This window comes from Mytilus edulis, chromosome 2 (assembly GCF_963676685.1).
Source record: "Mytilus edulis chromosome 2, xbMytEdul2.2, whole genome shotgun sequence".
NCBI classification, from domain to species: domain Eukaryota; kingdom Metazoa; phylum Mollusca; class Bivalvia; order Mytilida; family Mytilidae; genus Mytilus; species Mytilus edulis.
In genome coordinates this window covers 57,659,334-57,675,592 of record NC_092345.1, presented here as the reverse complement: position 1 = coordinate 57,675,592, position 16,259 = coordinate 57,659,334, and the positions used below count along the sequence as shown (strand labels likewise).

The window sequence follows — 16,259 nt, the reverse complement described above, 5'->3', positions numbered from 1 at the left end:
TGATTATCTCCCGTTTACCGTAAACAAAACTGTGTTATAAGTTATAAACATTATTGCAAAATGGATATGATAAATACATGTGAGATAGGTTAGATAATAATGTAAATTCAAAATGTATCTCGTTTGTATCTTAAGTTATTATTGAGAATTCAGTTATACTTAATTTATATTTTATGATTAATTTTGTTTGTAATTTAAACCAAATCAATTAAACACAAACTATGTATTTTCGTGCATGCTTATTGCAATAGACGTTTCTAGAACCATTTCCATTATCATAATTGTATGCATGTTTTCAATTTCCATATTTCTGTAAGCGCATCTCATCATCTGTCTTTATCTTTATGATAACGGGAGGGAATATATTTGAAAAAAACGTACAAATGTCTCACCGGAACATATTTTAGTTAAAAAGGTACTTGCCTTTATTTATGTGTGTGTTATCTAGGGTTATTAGTCTTCAACCTCTGAAAATCTTTGATCTGACCTTCAACAAAGTATTTAATTAGAATATTTTCAAATGTTTTTGATCTTTCAAATATCACACCTGACAACCGATCAGATAATATTCCTAAGTTGAATTATCGCAGAAAGGTACATTACATGATGCCCTATTTGTCATTTAGAATACAATAGACAAATAAGGATCGTAATGGTGCTATATTGATACATCTTTCGGTTTTCAAGGGCTACATATCAAATTTCCTGCTAAATATATTCAGAATTTCGACAAATCCTAAATATCTTATACTTTAAAACTCAAACTTTTTTATTTGATATAAACACCAATAGATGACCACTATAAAGACAAATATCCACGTCTATTTCACCTATGTTTACACAAATATAAACATGTGTATGCTCAACTTTAGTAAATACATGTAGTAGATTTAAATTCACATTCAATACTTATTTTAAGTCTTACAACTTGATATTCATACACATTATAATATCATGAGGATTACTTAAAAGCATTTAACGCATACGTGTTAAGAATATGTCGAAATGACATTCTTTATGCATTTAAAAATATTATTAAATATTCATACATTTGTAAAACTTGATGTTCGGAATTTTGTTTTTATGACTGAATAATTTGATGTAAACAATGTGAAAATATACAAAAGAAAACATGTGTGTGACAACCAGATTTATTCTGTTCGAGATTTCATTGAAGAATCGGATGACTTAATTTGCGTATGGATGTGTTAGGCGTAACGAAAATGATTTTACTTCGTTTTGTTAGAAACGAAATCCGAAATTTATTTCACTTTATAATAATGATATATACATATAAACAATCATGATTGGTTATAATAATGGATATAGTGAGTGATTTTAAATATTATGTGTAATAATATTCCGTACAGTTTAAAAGGACTATCATTTTAACTTGTTTCATTGTCAAAATTGACAAACTGTAAAGACTTTATAAATGTAGTAATAATGAAGTTGGTAGATAATTAAACATTTTAGATTACGATGGCCAAAACTAAAACGGACACATTTTGGCGGGAATACTTGAGGCGAGAAAAAGAAGATATTAAATCGCTTTCTCTGTATCGGGCATGTGCTGCCGAGTTCCTTGGTGTTTTCATGTTGGGGTTTTACGGTGTTGGATGTAATATCCTAAACGGTGACCAGCAACCAGTTTCTAGTGTTCATGTTGCACTCGAAACTGGCTTTTATATAGCAGTGGCAATAACTATTTTCAGCAAAGTTAGTGGTGGACATGTCAATCCTTCAATTTCCATGGGTTTTTTTGTCACTGGTCAAATTTCAGCCGTCAGATTTGTTTTATACGTAGTATGTCAAACATTAGGTGCGATATCAGGCGCTGGAATCATCTACGCCATTACAGATGAACAAATACGTGGACGTTTTGGCGTTATTCTCCCAAATCCACACGTCAGTGATGGACAAGCCTTTGTTTGTGAGATGATAATAACATTCATGATGCTTTTTGGAACGTTTGCAATGACTGATGAAGGGAGAGATGATGTACATGGGTTTGCTCCATTGATGATAGGTCTTCTTGTGTCGATAAACGTGTTTAGTGGGGTAAGTATTACAATTCATTCCTTGTTGGATCTTTTTTCTTATATTCCTCTTTTAGTGTGAATAGCGGATCAAATATATTCCATCGTTTGCGTGAAAATTGTAAATGTGAATGCTCCAGGAAAAATGGTAAATAGCTTTGTTTCATTGTTGAGGATACTTTCAAAAGAGAAATCTATCTTAATGTCGTGAAGAATTAGGAAACTACAGAGGCACCTCACACAAATGAGAAGAAGTGCTCTTTAACTTCCTATTTAGAGAAAATTTAAACAAAAATAGTAAATTGTGTTCTTTTACTTCAATTGAAAATGATCGAATATCCAGCATTCGAAAAATATCGACACGTTATGAGGGATTCTGCTTTTTCGAAATATGTAATAATTTCAAACATCTAAAAACATGAAACAGATAGATGTGGCTTCTTTCGTGTGAACATAAAGAATTATGCAAAACTGTGGATTTGATTTGTTTTTAATGTTTCGAGATAAGAAAAAAGTGCTTTAGTTAAATCCGTAGTATCATCAATATTTTCATTATGAGATCTTTATTTATGGTAACATGTGATAATTTCATGAAGGATGTCCTTTTATGGTCTGATAATTGGTTTAATAAAGTATTCGTAACCATATGCGTATCAAGAAAATGTTATCTCTTAAAACCATATAATGTCGTCTCAAAAGAAGTGGGAAAGTACATAGTGGAAGATATTAGCAAGCAAAATCGAGGGAATTATGCTAATGATGATACAAGCATGAAAATTACCACAAAGCATCATTACTATATACTTTATAAGAAATAACTGCTGGCCATTAAAAAAAAATTTTTTTCAAGATGGCCACGGCCATTTTCTAAAATGGCTGTTTTCTTTTAATAGTTTGAAAATACTGATTTTTCTGGAAAACTTTTCTTTGAACTTCTTTTAGTAAAACCAATTACCAGGTTTAGTGGCTATCTTCCTTACATCACATATTTCTTAAAAATGAATATTTGACATATCCAGTATTTGCGCATGCGCGAAAATGTAACAAAATTCTTTCAAAAACATTTGAACTATTTACTATATATTTAGTGTTTTTTGGATTTCTAATGATATTATGAATTGGTTTAATAACATTTTTCAAGGTTATGATATACATGTGTTTCATACTTTTGCGCATGTGCAAACTATTTATAGACATAAAGAGCGATTTGTATGCACTACCGGGCAATTCTCAGGTATTCGATGATTAAGGCGAAAATGTAGTTAATCTGGAGAAACATCAAATGTAACTGCAGATCAGCCACTTTTGGAAATGCCTAAGGAAATTCAGTGGGAATGGCCTGATTTGTAAGGAAAATATAAGTGTATCGTCATGTTTGGTGGATTGCACATTGAAATGACTTGTTATAAAACTCTGGGTGATATATTGCGTGATAGGGGATAGACATGTTGTCTTACTGAAGCCAATATTGCAACACCAAGAACGGCAGATTCTTTGTATGTATGTTCAAATGTACCTAGGACTAGACAGGCGCATCAGACAACTGCATGTATTTTGCTTAAAAATTGTTAATTTCAGATTATGAAAGCTAAACTCAGAATATATAATTATGTCATGACTCTGTGACGTTCAATGATTTAAAATACTGGTGTAAGGAAATAAAGTCATCTCGACCAAAGTTTAATTCCTGGCGTTCAATTATAAATTAAGAACTTCTTCTGATTTTGATATTATGCTCATTTCATGAGTGAGATTTCGTACTTTTCAAACAGTTCATATAAAGCATGATAGCGTATTGTTTTAGGTCTTGATCGTATAAATTATGCTCGATCGTTACCGACTCGTCTCCGAGATATGACTTTCCTTCCCGAACATCACCCACAGGTGGCAATGGAATTTGAAAATGATAATTTCACTGTACGTAAGACCAGTAAATTTCTTCTTGTAACATAATTGATAATTGATCAGGCACAAAAACAGAATAATGCAATTGTGAAGGACGATATTGGTGCCATAGGATTAACCGAAGATCCCATTTAGACAAATGGATGGTAGCTGGACCAGGAGTCAGTATACTGGAAGATTAATTTGAAAGATCTGGTGGTTTGTGTCATTCTAAAACAGACGAACGACATAATGAAGACTCTACGAAAACACAAAAAGATTTCTTTAAACAGCTTTAAAGGCTTTGCAAACATAGACGATAGGATAGTACCTATAAAAAAATTTAACTTGACACAGAAAAGTTCTTGGAAAATTTAATTCTACTTTAGTCCTCTCTATAACTGTTTTACAACAGCTGACAACCTGTCGTTTCATCTATAGTGATAGACAATTGCTTTTTCGCTTTTCTCATACAGTTTGGTCAATTATTAATGTTTATATTGAATTACGTTGCTCGTGTTACACATATTTTGTGCCTTGTTTGTAATCGTAATAAACTATAAACCGTAAACTGTTTAATTTCTATCTGACTTTAATGTATATAGAAATACCAGTACATGGATTTTGTAACCCTTAGCAAATATTAAGCCTGCTTTACATATATGTCATTAATTATATTTGAAAAAAGTATTGTAGTAAAAACATCTAAACTTTTTATTTTTATAGTTTATTTTTTACCCCCGGTATAGATTACCTTAGCTGTATTTGGCACAACATTTTGGAATTATGGGTCCTCAATGCTCTATCTTTAACTTTAAACTTGTTTGGTTTTTTAACTGTTTTTATATGAGCGTCACTTATAAGTCTTATGTTAACAAAACGCGTGTGGCTTAACAAATTATAAGCCTAGTACCTTTGATAACTATGACTCGCTTTTAAAAGCAAACAGCAAACATAACTTATGGATTTCATTCTAAACGTAAATCATGTAAAATGTCAACCAATATGTAGATGAATGACATTACAAAAGAAAACTTTAATGAAGAGGGAAAGAAAATACTAAAGAGTAGATGAGTTCGGTTTTGACATGAATATCAATTATATGGTCATATTTCCTGTTTACAAAAGTATGATTTTTTTAGAAATACTAAGGATTTTCTTTGATCTTTTGCATGGATTTCCTTAGTCGTAATGGCACAATTTTTTGGAAATTTATGTTCTCAAAGTTCACCCTTTCTTTTTTGGCTTTATAACTATTTTTATCTGAGCATATTATGTAGACCTGGTACCTTCGATAAATATTTACTAGATATTGTTTTGTGTGCATGTCCAGTATTGATTAAAACACCAGTTGAGTCGATATACCTGCCAGTTTAACGTCGTATATGAATTACAACGATAGTATAATATAATATATTCAATTTAATTTGCTGGTGTGTTTATTTTTACCTTTTACATATCTAACATACTTTTAGTGACCTGAATTCATCATTTTTGTTAATCTTCTACGAAAACCGAGAAGGGTCATTCATAATTCAGAATTCAAATCAAGAAAGATAATCCTGTTTTATTGCAGTTGCAATCCAAACACAACAAATATTGTCTTAATCTGATCAATTGATTTAATAAAATACCGAAGATTAATAATATAATTGTGCACAGACAAATATTAGAACATTTTTCAAAGGGTATGTGCCGACATTATGTCAGATAAGTGAAACATTTCTTGTTATCAATTTTACTACGGGAGAGAAAGATATCGCGTGTCACTAAAATCCTTATTCGATTGGGTTTTTTTTTCTCCTTCTTTTCATGACTTGAGAATCTTTCATAATATAAGAATAAGAAGATGTGGTATGATTGCCAATGAGACATCTCTCCACAAGAGACAAAAATGACTCAGAAATTAACAACTATAGGTCACCGTATGGCCTTCATCAATGAGTAAAAACCATATCACATAGTCAGCTATAAAAGGCCCCGAAATGACAAATGTAAAACAATTCAGACGAAAAAACAAATTTAATATACTGCAAAAAAACGACGACCACCGAATTACAGGCTCCTGACTTGGGACAGGCACATACAGAATGTGCACCCTCCTCATGTATACAACACAAAAAATGTTTCGTCCACTTTTCGGTGTAGTGAATGAGAATTATTTTCAGGTGTAGAATTAGAAAATAGGCAGGCTATGAATGGAGATCGTAGCGTTGTTTATTTTATCCACCCAGGAAACACATTGATAGTTTCATGCTGTAAGAAATTAAGTATTTCGCAATGTGTCCGAAAAGACAAATTTTCTTTCATTGTAGAGGATGCTTACATAGTTTTGACATACTATATTTGATTGATTTATTTTAATATAAAATTTCAACTGTTTTTTTTTTTAATGATTATTTATTGATTTATTTCTGTTATTTCTTTAACCCGAAACCGCCTTTGAAACTGGTGAAAATGTTTTGAAATTTAGTAAACACTGAAAACTCGATCTTTCAATGTTGGTTCTGTTTTAGCAAAGACACTATAAGTTAAAAATTCACAAGAAAACTTTCTGGTAGTAACAATAAAAAAGATTTGCACTAAAAAAACAACATTTCCAAATAAAGTTATCATTTCCCTCCTAAAATAGCAATTAAATGACGAGTACAACATGCTACAGAAATTCTATGTATAATAAAGATACAAAAAAGAAGCTTTGTGTCAAATTAGGTGAAAATACTCCTATGCGAATAAATTCCTAGAGTATCAGCTTTAATTTATGTTTTTACCGGCTGTATACCTCTTTGGAACATGCTTATTATCCGCATATGTATCATATGCACATTTTGGTTCAGTGGTGCTGATGGCATTTGAAGCAGTCCTCTTTTTCATATAATGACATCGGGGTTTTATATGATTAGCTATGTGGTATGGGGTTTGCTCATTGTTGAAGTGGTAATAAGCATTGTATGTAACTTTCATAACATTTGGTTGAGGCAAATTAAGTAAGAGCGCGTAGACGACAAATGTAAAACATTTTTTTCCATTTATAAATGGTCTTTAACGGTGAAAATGATGCCAGCCAAATTTAAACTTGATCTCAGTTTGGTGGTAATTAGCATTGTGTATACGTTTCATAGCATTTGTTTGAGGCGAAATAAAGTTAAATTGCGGAAACTCCCAAGTTGTAAATTTTCCCATGAATACGTACGGACGTACAGACGGATATGCAAGCGTTAAAATTAATGCCCCCTCCGCTGTAGCTGAGATTATTCCGACGAAACGTCTGTCTGTGTATACCTTCGTATAGAAATAGACCATTTATTAGAATGGATAAGTTTGAAAAAAAAATTGTGTGTGGAAAAGGGGGAGGCAAACTTCTGAAAGTGACAATGTAGTAATCTAAAATTTAGTGATTGTTCTCTTTCATTTTCATTTTTTAGTTTCAACTTTTGTCTTAAAATGGGAGGGGTAATAGTTTTGTCCCCTTTTTTGCCCCTGGCTCCTATACGTACACTGTTATTATGACATATGTGTTGTAATAGCATGAAACGAGTCATTTCGAATACAAGTATGAAAATGAGACTGTTCTATGGCGACTTTTATTTATTGAAGGCACCAATTTATAAAATACAAAATTATTGTATTTATTGGCTTTTATTAATGTTCAATAGCGTATTTGAATAAAATTTCAAAGAATTAGATTTACTACAATACAAACAATTCTTAGCTCTATTTTAGAACATGTAATTTAAACTTGTTGAAACGAAGTTATTTTAAAATTTGTCAAAGTAAGCTTTTTAAAAGAATTCCCTTTTTTAAATTTGTCTTTTAATTTAGATTTATCATGCATGTCTCTAAACAAAGAAGGACAAAAGATACCAAAGGGACAGTCAAACTCATAAATCTAAAACAAACTGACAACGCCATGGCTAAAAATGAAAAAGACAAACAAACAACAGCACACATGATACAACATAGAAAACTAAAGAATAAATAACACGAACCTCACCAAAAAACTAGGGGTATCTCAGGTGCTCCGGAAGGGTAAGCAGATCCTGCTCCACATGTAGCACCCGTCGTGTTGCTTATGTGATAACAAATCCGGTAAAAGTATGCGACGCGTAACAGTTTATAAGTCTTGGTGTTCTCATGTATGCATTTGATACGGTGCATATATTATGGATATATTTAAGACTCCATTTATGAAAGAAAATCTATAGAGCAGAGCATTTTGGTTTTTTTGTAGCTCTATTCTAGAACATGTAATTTAAACTTGTTGAAATGATGAAAGCTTTAAGAATTCCTTCTTTTAATTTAGATTTATTATGCATGTCTCTAAACAAAGTACATGTATATAAACTCATCATAGATATCAGGACTAAATTTTATATAGACGCCAGACGCGCGTTTCGTCTACAAAAGACTCATCAGTGACGCTCGAATCCAACGTGACGCGTAACAGTTTATAAGAAGGTGTTCTCTTATATGCATTTGATACGGTGCATTTGTTATGGATATATTTCAGACTCCATTTATGAAATAAAATCTATAGAGTAGAGAATTTTTATTTTTTTGTGTGTATCGATTTAAAATGTAGATTCAAATATTTTTCACTTCAACGATAAACTTCTTAAAAACTTATATATAATGTATAGTTCGGCGTCCGCAAAAAAGAAGCTATGGAGAGTGTTAATCTATTCTTCACAAAATAATTTAATGCGTATTTCATTGAATCTCGATATTTATCATGTTTAAAATTTTTCTAACAATGACGTTCTACCTCCATAAGCCTGGAAATGTCATGGCGGGTCACAATTTTAATATATAAAAAAAGGTCCCATATATTAGTTAATATTATATAAAAATGGGTACATTGTTTTACACAAACATATCGGGGCCTTTTATAGCTGACTGCGGTATGGGCTTTGCTCATTGTTGAAGGACGTACGATGACCTATAGTTGTTAATGTCTGTGTCATTTTGGTCTCTTGTGGACAGTTGTCTCAATGGCAATCATACCACATCTTCTTTTTTATATAGCACATCCATACAAAAAAAAATCGAAGTTAACCCTTCCATCCAGATTAAAATTGATAATTCCAAAATTAAAGTTAGAAATTGCAAGATTAAAGCTGATAATATAAAGGATGACCCTAATACGCTTTCGTAATAAACGGAATTACAAAAGTAAATGCCAAAAGTATCATCTTTCGTCAATCATAGACCGTAAGTCCCAAATAACATAAAGAAAAATCGTCAAAAACTTTACACGAATTTTGTTGATATAACAACATAAAATTATCAGAATTTGATAAACGATACACAAAATCTGTCTTTTGTATATACATATTTTAATAACAAATTTTAATTTTTATAAGAGATTTGTTGTTGTTTGCTTACCCTCCAGTGGTAAATATTTCATGCATATTTAAACTTTACGAAAAAGCGATGATTTCAATTTTTCCATTGTGAACGTTCCATTTCAGTGAAGCGACTTTCCAGCTGTAGTAGTATAGGGATCGGGTTTCCTTTCCTATTTTCTTGATAGAGGTTTGCTAATTGCAAGGACGCTGTGTTACCAATGGTTTCAAATGCTGAAGTTGGATGTATCCCTATGAAGGTTTAACGGACCCTTTGCCTTGTTTCAAAGGGTTTGTGTTTTTGACAAACTTTCTAAAATAGCTTTCAGTAGTATATTACAGTGTAGAGTGTGATCTTTTTTTGGCTTTCGTTAGCACAGGGAATCATAATAGATTAATGTAGGATTTTTGAGTTTTGAATTTTGAATTTTGAATTTTGAATGATCCTTCTCGGCTTTCGTATCAACGCACCTTGGTACCAAATAATTTACCCAACTAAGTAGAACTAAAATGTTATCAATTTTACGTAACAAATGCCTATGTTAATGTGCAATACACGTAAATTTTATCATTTAACTTTGATATCGATAATTGATTGGAGTGGGTACTTTAAAGTCGTTTCAGTGACACACATGTTTCAAGCATAGTTGTACTTACACATGTATTTACGATGGTCTAGAAAAGAAAACTGTCATTATGAAGAAATTTATTCAAAAGGTTGGGAACAACCTCTCGAATGAAAATAACCCTTCAATGTTATGACTACACCTTACATGACGGATCAATGTCAAGTGATATAAAAACTTTTGTTTTGTTGTAAAAAAAAACACTTCTTAGTACAAAAGGACACATGTTATTATTTTTTTTAAAACTTTCCCAAAGAACTATGACATCTTTCAGATAACCAAGATTTTTTTATATTCCAGGATTTATATCTTCTTAAATTTCAAAAGTAAGTTGCCCCTTCTTTTAAAGTTGTTCAAAAATATAATCAATTTTCCCTATACAGTTCTTTTTTTTTTTATAAGGTAAATGTTTAGTATTTTTATTTATTACAATACAGACCGTAAGAATAGTTTTATAGACAGCAATGGGGCAAAGTAATCTTATTTAGGTTTGAGGGAGGGGAATTCAAAAGAAAGATATATTTGTGTCACATGGCGAAAAAAAATATTGTTTTGGCGAAAGAGGTGGCGAAAAAATAATTGACCCAGGGGAAACACTGCACGTAATGCTTGTACCACTTATTTGTTTAAACGAGATTATCTTTTTAATTGATGACAGTTTAACTAATGTGTTTCGTTCATAATTATTTTGGCCAAAGTAGCAGATAAAGGCAAACCACCGAGGATTAATTGTCAATATGGTGTTTTATGGAAAACATTGTATTTTTAAAGATGAGAAACAAAATATAAAAATATTAAAATTGTGAATTATTACTTTAAAGTAAACGAATTCTCGATATACCATTTTTAAATGTGCAGTGTGGCATTGTTAAATTCCACAATTCCTCTAAAGTCAACACACCGCTAAAGTTCACAATAGATTACCGCTTAAGTCCACAAACTTTCCGCTAAAGTACACAAAATGACTTTGTTTTTTGTGGTCTTTACGAAGAAATGGTAAACGTTTCTCACACAAGGTTGTCATTTTTATTAAGCAAAAAAAATAAATTCCATCAGAAATATTCTGAAATACACAGCTAATTGTATTATCTATTATACACCTTGTTAATATCCTTTTTCAGTGGAACATATCTGGCGGTTGTATGAACCCGGCACGAAATTTGGGTCCAGCTATAATGACTGGAAAGTTAGACAAAATGTGGGTGAGTAGACGAATTGTGTTATATTAGAACAAGATAGAAGGTAAAGTACATGTTTTGTCTCACTTTCCAATAAATGTTGCCGTATTTAGTGATATACCTAGCAGGTTCCTGAAGAAGGCAAAATTTACGGTTTAAATAGTACCTGTTTCAACTTTAAAATTTTCAATTTACGTAGAACACACCCGCGGGCATTTAGAGTGTGGTTGAAAGTATGTTAACTGTAGCAGGAAAAAATTTTTTTTTTAAATGGAAATAATGACTTGTACTTTAGGACAGGACACATTTTTAGCCCTCACCTTTTTTTTCCAAATTCGTTATTTTTTATTATATATATTAATTTCAATTATTTTGGCGTTTTTCTGTACACTATGCATGATATGAACAGATATAATACTATAATCTCTACATGATATTTGACCGCAGTTGATAGTTAATTTGATATGATAGAAAATAGCAAATACAAAATGTACACTTTATTTATAGTATATGTATGTTCATAGATGATAGTATGCAGAAAAGGCGTAAATAATTTTCCTGTTCCAAGTACCTTTAAAAATTATGAGTATTTTTACACAGTCCTTAACGGAAATCTTGTCTTTCAAATTGACTTTAAAGTCCGTCCGATGACAGAAATAACCGGATGCCTTTATTTTCGTGTTTCTCCAAAAAAAAACACAAACAGAATAATCATAAGCGAAAATAACAAATGCGACTATGCATGGTACCCAGCCATAGGACACAAAGGCTTGATGATTGAATTATTGTGGAAGGAAGAGAAGCAACACACAAAATGAGGTCTTCTCATTTCAAAGTATATATTAAGATAAATATCACTGCTTTTCCAATACAGAAAAAGCTTATATTTATTTGTACCGTACATGAATTATATTCGCATTCATTGACTGGTTACATTTTTTATTCTTTAGCTTTATTGGATAGGGGATCTAGTCGGAGCTGCCGTTGGTGCTATACTGTACGATCGTTTTTTTTCAACAAAAGTTTGCCTTGGTTGGCTGTCCGAAGGATGTCACAGTAAACGGGTTATTGAAAAGGAAATTGAACCTGACCTTGCTGGTGAAAAGTCGGGCATAACCAATCCTTCAGTAATATACAACGATAAGGTTGCGGGAGGCTTATCCATTCATGCGTGCAATCCTGACGATATTACATGTGAGGACTATCAAGGTGCAAAATTGTAATTGCAAATTATATAAGTTGCATTATAATTCCATAAAGATAAAGCTGCATTTCAGTTCAGGATATCTGATGAAACTGTGTAAATAGACAAATGTCTGCATAGATAACGCAATACGTAGGATTTAATATTCCATTATTCATGTGTTCATGTTTCTGTTCCTTAAATTCAACTTCGATGGTTATTCATTTACAAACCCTTTAAATTCTAGTATATGTGTGTTAAGTCATTTTATTTACAAACAAAATTAATATTTTAGCCAAGAAAGGCAAGTTTTGAAAAATGAAAGAGAAATACACCAGCACTTTGTACACGCAAAATGCCTTTTAATATCTATAACGTGTATATTTTTTATATGGATAGGAAAATTTTACTTTTTTAACTAAAAGGATTTCAAAGTTCAGTAAAACATGCATAATATATAGAATTCAGATGATAACAAATTCTAGATAAATTTTACACTTCTTGAATTGACTCTTTTGCACATTTTTCTTTTCCCTTATGTAATTTTCAAATACAACCATTTGGTCCTGAAAAGAAATAAAAAAAACATATTCCGGTTTGATTCTTTTTATTGTTTATTTGATTTAGATTTGTTTTATTGACAGTATCTTAGAAACGGGCTACCACATGTCTTAGTTCTTTCGCATGACATAACTTAGTCTCAAGTTGGTCTTTCAAACGTTTATCAATTTAATATAAGGTACAGAAGTTTTTGACACTCCTTTTGAGTGATATTTACATCGTTCTAATTGTAGGATGTCTTATAAAGTGGTAAAGTAGTAGAACTACTCCGTATTTATATACAGTCAAGATACATGAGATTTGCCTCTTAACACTGTAGCGTGACACTCTGAATGCGACTCGCTCAATAATAATATTCCTATTTGTAATCATAGTTCAAATAGTTATCAAATGTACCAGGATTATAATTTAGTACGCCAGACGCGCATTTCGTCTACACAAGACTCATCAGTGACGCTCATATCAAAATATTTATAAAGCCAAATAAGTACGAAGTTGAAGAGCATTGAGGGCCCAAATTTCCAAAAAGTTGTATCAAATACGGTTAAGGTAATCTATTCCTAGGATAAGAAAATCCTTAGTTTTTCAATAAATTCAAAATTTTGTAAACAAGAAATTTATAAAAATGACCATATAATTGATATTCATGTCAACGCCGAAGTGCTGACTACTGGGCTGGTGATACCCTCGGGGACGAAACGTTCACCAGCAGTGGCATCGACCCAGTGGTGTAAATAGTTATCAAAGTTACCAGGATTATAATTTAGTACGCCAGACACGCGTTTCGTCTACATAAGACTCATCAGTGACGCTCATATCAAAATATTTATAAAGCCAAAGAAGTACGAAGTTGAAGAGCATTGAGGGTCCAAAATTCCAAAAAGTTGTGTCAAATACGGCTAAGGTAATCTATTCCTGGGATAAGACAATCCTTAGTTTTTCAATAAATTCAAAGTTTAATTTGTAAACAGGAAATTTATAAAAATGACCACATAATTGATATTCATGTCAACACCGAAGTGCTGACTACTGGGCTGGTGATACCCTCGGGGACGAAACGTTCACCAGCAGTTGCATCGACCCAGTGGTGTAAATAGTTATCAAAGACGTTTACATTTAAATCTTTTAAATTCTTTTCTATTTTCATTCTTGTGTTTTGTTTCATGTGCATTTATTAATAATATATGCATTTTATATTACCATAATAATGAAATAGAATACATTTTTAAGATAGTCCTAACAGATCTTTGTTGTGCATTCTCAGACCTGTCTTAAGACTCAGATGGTTCTAAGATTATCCCTAATTATGTCCATAGATATATTTATAGATCAGATCTTAAGACATTCTTAGATGACAGTCTACTATAACAGATGAAAATACCTTGATATTTTTCATTTGAAATATATTTAACTTTTAAATATAAGGTAGATACATGTACATGAAATCATGCATGTAATGATGGATGACCTCGAGTTCAGTATGAGACCTTGAACGTAGGAAGATTCTTGTGACCTCAATTATGTTTTGTGTGTTTCTTGAACTAAGCAAATGTTTGTCAAACAAACAATTATAGCTTAAAATCTACAAGTTGATTTAAGTAGCATTATGTGAAACGTGAAATTATTAAACATAAAATTTATACTTTCAGATCAAAAAACGATAGCGATATCTTTAATTTTGAATAATGTATAAAAAATATAATTTACATAATAATATATGAACACGTTGAGAATGGAAACGTGGAATGCTTTAAAAAGACGAAAACCCGAGCAAAAAAAAAAGCCCAAAGGCCACTTATTGGTCTTTAACTCAGTGACAAATCCCGTTCCCGGTGGCTGGCTTCAGTTTGCCCCTTAACAATCATGTATTCTAGGTCAGCGACAATAGCCGTCACAATATGAAACATATAAATGAACCAAGACAGATAAACAAACTATCTGCGGTGGGATTACATACTTTTAGTGAGATCTCAATTCCTTCCTTATAACTTTAGCAAAGTGAAATAAACCAACAAACAGCACAGTAAAAGTCAGTTAAAAGAAGTCAGAGTCCAATGTTAGAATAGATATCAGCAGATACGTATATATATATACAAGAGCCTAGGTGGTCGAGTGGTCTAGAGCGTTGGAGATAGTGCAAGGCGATTTGGTGCCACGATATATCAGTAGAATGAATTCGAATCCCGGAGTGGGAAGAACAATATATTTGCTAACGCAAATTTACAGATCTAACATTGTTGAGCTGATGTTTAAACGAACTATATAAATATATATATAATAAAAAGTTAAGTAGAAACACTTATATATATATGTACATGACACTATCGTCTAAATACTTTATGATGTACTTTGATGTCAGTGATTTTGCTAGCGCTCGTCACTTTCGTATTTTACGAAAGGGTTTTCTCATTGACGAAAATATTTCAAATCAATTTCGTCACTTTAATTTTGAAAGTGTAAAAAAATAAATTCGCAATAAAAATTATAAATCTACCTGTCTTCACGTTTTTGACAAGTTTATGACCTCCAGGTTATTAACATTTTCAACAGGTGTTACAAGTTGTGATTACAACTAATCCGCTTATCGCCATCGGATGGGTCACTAATCCGTTAATTATTAATAAACCCCATAATTGAATGACCATCATAATTACTTCCCCAGGAAAATCAGCCTGTCGGCATTTCAACAACCAGGAGTATAGTTTCGTCATTTAATCAAAAATGTAACAACCCGGACAGTTCGCATTTGAATTTCAATATTTCTCAAACGATCACAATCCGAAGTTCGTTTGTCGTAGATTCGTCATTCGAAGGCATTTTCGTCATATTTGATTTAAATTTTCAGCAAAAACTTTCGGCAATTTCCATTTAAAAAAAAAGAACTTTAATGTGTTTATTCAAAACTTTCACGAGTTAAACAGGTGCTTCCTGTATTGTGTTCTACGCATGCGTGAAAGTATTCCTTTGACTATTTATAGACATTTAAAAACGTAAAATACGAAATCAGTTAGAATCAATTAAACGAGAGAGACAAATATATATCTCTTACCAAGGGACGACATCAAAAGTTCGATGAAAGATAAAAAACTTAATTCACATAGTTTTTTCACTGACCCCCACACCCCCCTCTTAACTTAATTTGGGAAAAATTGATTGACCAATAGGGATATATGTAAAATCGATTTTAGATTAACAAAACTTGCAGCAATGTTGACCCCCTCACCCCCAAACTATTTGATTTAAGTTTTTTATCCTACATCGATCTTTTGATGTCGTCCCTAAAGGAATTTAAATCGAAAAATGATAATATTCTGATGAATCCGGACTCGTTTTGATTTTAATATCCATGTGCCACTTCCCGTTTTCGTTTCATCTTAAAACCGAAAGTAGAAAACGTGATCTATTGTTGATTTGTTTACAACCTCCTTTCAGTCATTATAATA

At 31.8% G+C, this 16,259-nt stretch overlaps 1 protein-coding gene across 1 annotated transcript; it reads left to right on the top strand.

Moving 5' to 3' along the window:
• The first annotated feature begins 1,261 nt into the window (after nucleotides 1-1,261).
• Nucleotides 1,262-13,964, top strand: LOC139512500 (aquaporin AQPAn.G-like). The gene is made up of 4 exons (XM_071300150.1): nucleotides 1,262-2,061; nucleotides 11,016-11,096; nucleotides 12,023-13,198; nucleotides 13,914-13,964. The coding sequence occupies exons 1-3, from the start codon at nucleotides 1,483-1,485 to the stop codon at nucleotides 12,293-12,295; spliced, it is 933 nt and encodes a 310-aa protein (XP_071156251.1). The 5' UTR covers nucleotides 1,262-1,482; the 3' UTR covers nucleotides 12,296-13,198; nucleotides 13,914-13,964.
• Nucleotides 13,965-16,259: the final 2,295 nt, after the last annotated feature.

Bases quoted from the DNA above. Each gene is read 5' to 3' on its own strand.
- LOC139512500 (XM_071300150.1), top strand. From the start codon at position 1,483: ATGGCCAAAACTAAAACGGACACATTTTGGCGGGAATACTTGAGGCGA. The intron at 2,062-11,015 runs GTAAGTATTACA...ATCCTTTTTCAG, and splicing joins CGATAAACGTGTTTAGTGGG to TGGAACATATCTGGCGGTTG. The intron at 11,097-12,022 runs GTGAGTAGACGA...TTTATTCTTTAG, and splicing joins GAAAGTTAGACAAAATGTGG to CTTTATTGGATAGGGGATCT.